Genomic DNA, 4,443 nt, shown 5'->3' with positions numbered 1-4,443 from the left:
CTTTTAAGTTTCGGCTAAGCAATTTAAGCTACTGATTTTTCAGAATTTATGTCTTTTTAACTTTTAACCTGCAGAATTTAATAGTCATTTCATATGAATGATATTAAACTGTATCAAATTTTAAAATAAAAGATATTAAAGTGTAAAATTTTAAAACTAATTAATGCTAAAAAATAATAAAATTATAAATGAAAAAAATTATAAGATGCAGATCTAAGTATGGTTAATATAAAGGATAAATAGGTGGTGAACATGCCATTTTGCGTAGGTTAAGTATGGTCTTCTTGTTTTATTTTTTTAAGTTATGCGCAGAACACTAGTGTGAATTATATCCAATAGTACCTGGTCTAGGTTTAGAAAGATTCCTTCTGTCACAATAGACCTATTAATTTGTTTGTGAGAAAGGGACATGTATAGGACTGGTTTATTGAATAATTTCTCCAAAAATACTAGAACTTATATATGTTGAAGATGAAAAATGTTAGACCAGCCCCGCAAGATTAACATGAAGGAATGCATTGCTGGTTACTGTAAACGAAAATTGAATCCAGAAGAAATTATATATATGTTTGATGTTAATGTAATATTAAAATTACTTTATGCTTCTAATTTACACATTCAAAACTCAACAAAGAAAACAAAAATTGAAGTTACCAAGTAAACAAACACATTTTTGAAAGGTCCAAATTACTTAAATAAATAAATTATGTTTCTAGGTTTTCCTAATTGCACTTTAAGGATTGGATAATAACAAGCTTTAATTACTTAGGATAAAAGGGAAAAAAATAAAAAAAAAAGAAGAAGAAAGATACTCTCCAAAAAGCGTAGAAGATGAGTTATGTGGCTTAAAAACATGCATGCAATTGAAACTTGGCATAGGAAGCGAGAATTCAGTCAAAGATGGCAAATTCTTGAATTTCCTCCTCATATAATATCACCGAACAGAAGTTTTAAATTAATGAGCTAGTTTTTTAATTTTTTTTTGTTTTTTCTTAGTGTAGAACTTATCTTCAAAAATAATGCACTAAATGCCAATTTCCACCACTTCATGGTGACCGTGCGGTGAGAACTTCTACACAACACACATGTCCTTCTCTAATCTGTATATCTGTCAAAAAGGAATTCAGAAACTAATAACAAAATCTGTCTTGAAAGTCCCTTTTACCCCTCCCTGTACTTCATCTTTTAGCTTCCCTCCACCACTTTAAATATTGGAGAACATAAAGCCTAGCTTTGATCTATCCCTTCTTCTCAATAACTTCCCCAGCTTTCTAGCAATGAAAATGAATTCCAAGGCTCTCAAATTCTTAAGCTTTCTGGTCCTAGCTATCCTAGTTATACTATCTACGCTAGCAGAGAGTAGAGACATTGAGAAAAAAGGTTGTAATAATTTTTCAAAATCAACTGCTTTTTCTTATTTATTTCATTATCTTTGGATTTTGGTATATAAATGATCACTAATCTTATAATGCAGTCCTGATTACATTATATTATAAAGTCAGGATGCAATACGATAGATTGGTTATTTACACTGCATTTTGAATTTTTTTTTTTTTTAACTTTATAAAATTAAAATGTTTTAATGTGATCAAAATTATATGGTATGATAAATATCAAATCCTTGTTAAAGTACACATTTATATAGTTTTGAATGTGCGATCAAATTCTTATCAAAATATGGATGTGACACAATCATAGAAAAATTATATAAATGTTTATGTAAAAATGATGATTGCAGACAAGGGAAGCAACCAAGTAGAGGATGAAAAGGCAAAAGGTTTATGCTACAAAGGATGTTGTGTTCGTGGCCTTTTAGGTCGTTGCAAGGTATGCTGCGCTTATGATGGCCAGCCTCAAATAGTTGTCGCAGATGATGATGATCAACCTATGTCTCACCACAAAGGTAAGTACAAGTACACAAAAACCATGCCATAACAACTAAATATAATTTGATTTAAAAAATAAAATAAACAAAAAAACACTTTTTTTAATCTTTCTTTATTTGACTTCAAATCTTTTATCAATATTAATATTGCCTCTTTTCTTTTTCTTTTCTTTTATAATATGGATAAGAAAATTAACTTTATTATATTTGGTTATATCAACTTATAAAACATGCATGCATAATCATTGTATAAAATCAAGATGCAATGCAAATCGATCATGACAGATTAATCATTTACAGACTGATTGCACACCATATGGTTCAATCGATATCATATTACTAATATAGTTTATTTAAAAATTAAATCTAAACATTACGCTCTATATGTATAGGGAGTGAAGAAAAAGTGAAAACGGGGACAGATGCTGCTGTTGAAGGAACCAATGGTGGTGGACATGGCGGAGGAAGAGGTGGCAGTGGCGGTGGTAGTGGTAGTGGTGGTGGACATGGAGGAGGAAAGGGTGGCGGTGGCGGTGGTGGTGGTGGACATGGAGGAGGAAAAGGTGGCGGTGGCGGTGGTGGTGGTGGACATGGAGGAGGTAAAGGTGACGATGGCGGTAGCGGTGGACATGTAGGAGGTAGAAGTACAAATACACAAAAACCATGCCATAACAACTAAATATAATTTGATTTTAAAATATAAAATGAATAAAAAAACACTTTTTAAATCTTTCTTTATTTGACTTCAAATCTTTTATCAATATTAATATTGCCTCCTTTCTTTTCTTTTCTTTTCTTTTCTTTTCCTTTTTCTTTTCTTTTCTTTTCTTCTTCTATAATATGGATAAAAAATTAACTTTATTATATTTGGTTATATCCACTAATCATCATTGTAAGTCAAGATGCACGCAAATCAATCATGACAGATTAATCATTTACAGACTGATTTGCACAGCATATTGACTTTATATATGGTTCAATCGATATCATATTTCTAATATAGTTTATTTAAAAATTAAATCTAAACATTGCTCTCTATATGTATAGGGAGTGAAGAAAAAGTGAAAACGGGGACAGATGCTACTGCTGAAGAAACCAATGGTGGTGGACATGGCGGAGGAAGAGGTGGCAGTGGCGGTGGTGGTGGTGGTGGACATGGAGGAGGAAGAGGTGGCGGCGGTGGTGGTGGTGGTGGTGGACATGGAGGAGGAAAAGGTGGCGGTGGTGGTGGTGGTGGACATGGAGGAGGTAAAGGTGGCGATGGCGGTGGCGGTGGTGGACATGGAGGAGGTAAAGGTGGCGGTGGCGGTGGACATGGAGGAGGCAAAGGTGGTGGTGGTGGTGGTGGTGGAGGTCATGGAGGAGGCAAAGGTGGTGAGGGGGGAAGTCCAGGCGATGGGTCGTGATGAGAAAGTAAAATCGAAACCCCTCTATATATTATATAATAGGTAGAGAGTAAGAAAAAAAGGAAAAATGAGTGAATAAATTCTTGAAAAATTTAAAAAAAAAATGTTGCCTCAAGTATGAAAAAGGGCTAGCTAGATCACCTGAAGTTTACCTTCAAAAGGACAGTAGTCCATGTAGCTCTTTTATATATGTTATGTACTTTTCAAGTTGATTAATGATATACAGTTTTAAAAATTAAGAACGGTGGATTTTAGTTGTTAAAGTATATATGCAGTTCCAATTTTACATTGCTAGGCTTGCTTTCAAGCGCAGCATCTGTGACTTTGACACCCTCGAATTAACAAATTATAAAAACTTATGGAATTTAACCACCTCATGTAAGAAAAGCAATTATTCATTTTTTATTTCACTAAGCTTTTTTCATGTGCCAATCATAATTTTTAAAAAATAATAATAATAAATAAATAAAAAGAAGAAGAAGAAGATTTTCTACCTAGCAATCATAGTCTTAAGTTTATATTTTTTAATAAATAATCAATTTTCTTAATTACTAAACTTCTTCTCGTTCCTTTTTTTTTTATTTTTGTTTGGGTGAAGAATCTTAAATTATGATATGGGCATTTCTAGTTTTTCTCCTTTCTAATACGGATGACTCAGAGCCTGCAGATTGCCAAAGTGAAGCAAATCAAGCATGGTGCACAGATAGCTTTGTTGTTGGATATGAGGTAACTAAACCCCATAAGCAAGACTGCAAAAACAGGGACCAAAAAATTGATCAGAATCTCCCTGTGATGTTCAGTATACGTAAATTGATTTTTTTGGTGTCAAAACACTATGGCACTGATCAACTTTGCAATAATGCTCTCAACGTTTCTTCTCATTAACCACTTTTCACTTCGGATACCACCCCATTAAGCATAAATTAGGACATGTGTAGCCAGTTTTTGATCATACAAATTTAAAATTAGAGCCATATAAATAAGTTTTCAAATGGGGCCAAAGTTAAAACTAGTTGGGCTTAGACCTTGTACACACTAATCCAGTCCAATCGAATATTCTCTTCTCCATTTACCAACAAACAAGCCCATGTAATAGTCTATTACTTATCTCAAAATTCATCACCAGCTGGTGCTATAAACTCTAACCTTGCT

At 33.2% G+C, this 4,443-nt stretch overlaps 1 protein-coding gene across 1 annotated transcript; it reads left to right on the top strand.

Moving 5' to 3' along the window:
• The first annotated feature begins 1,173 nt into the window (after nt 1–1,173).
• On the top strand, nt 1,174–3,533 carry LOC125421820 (glycine-rich protein DOT1-like). Its single transcript, XM_048471380.2, has 4 exons — nt 1,174–1,380; nt 1,739–1,903; nt 2,278–2,523; nt 2,933–3,533. The coding sequence occupies exons 1-4, from the start codon at nt 1,278–1,280 to the stop codon at nt 3,289–3,291; spliced, it is 873 nt and encodes a 290-aa protein (XP_048327337.2). The 5' UTR covers nt 1,174–1,277; the 3' UTR covers nt 3,292–3,533.
• The last annotated feature ends 910 nt before the right edge of the window (nt 3,534–4,443 follow it).

Source organism: Ziziphus jujuba, chromosome 4 (assembly GCF_031755915.1).
Source record: "Ziziphus jujuba cultivar Dongzao chromosome 4, ASM3175591v1".
NCBI classification, from domain to species: domain Eukaryota; kingdom Viridiplantae; phylum Streptophyta; class Magnoliopsida; order Rosales; family Rhamnaceae; genus Ziziphus; species Ziziphus jujuba.
This window is presented reverse-complemented; position numbering and strand designations above follow the sequence as displayed.

Bases quoted from the DNA above. Each gene is read 5' to 3' on its own strand.
- LOC125421820 (XM_048471380.2), top strand. From the start codon at position 1,278: ATGAAAATGAATTCCAAGGCTCTCAAATTCTTAAGCTTTCTGGTCCTA. The intron at 1,904-2,277 runs GTAAGTACAAGT...CTATATGTATAG, and splicing joins ACCTATGTCTCACCACAAAG to GGAGTGAAGAAAAAGTGAAA. The intron at 2,524-2,932 runs GTAGAAGTACAA...CTATATGTATAG, and splicing joins TAGCGGTGGACATGTAGGAG to GGAGTGAAGAAAAAGTGAAA.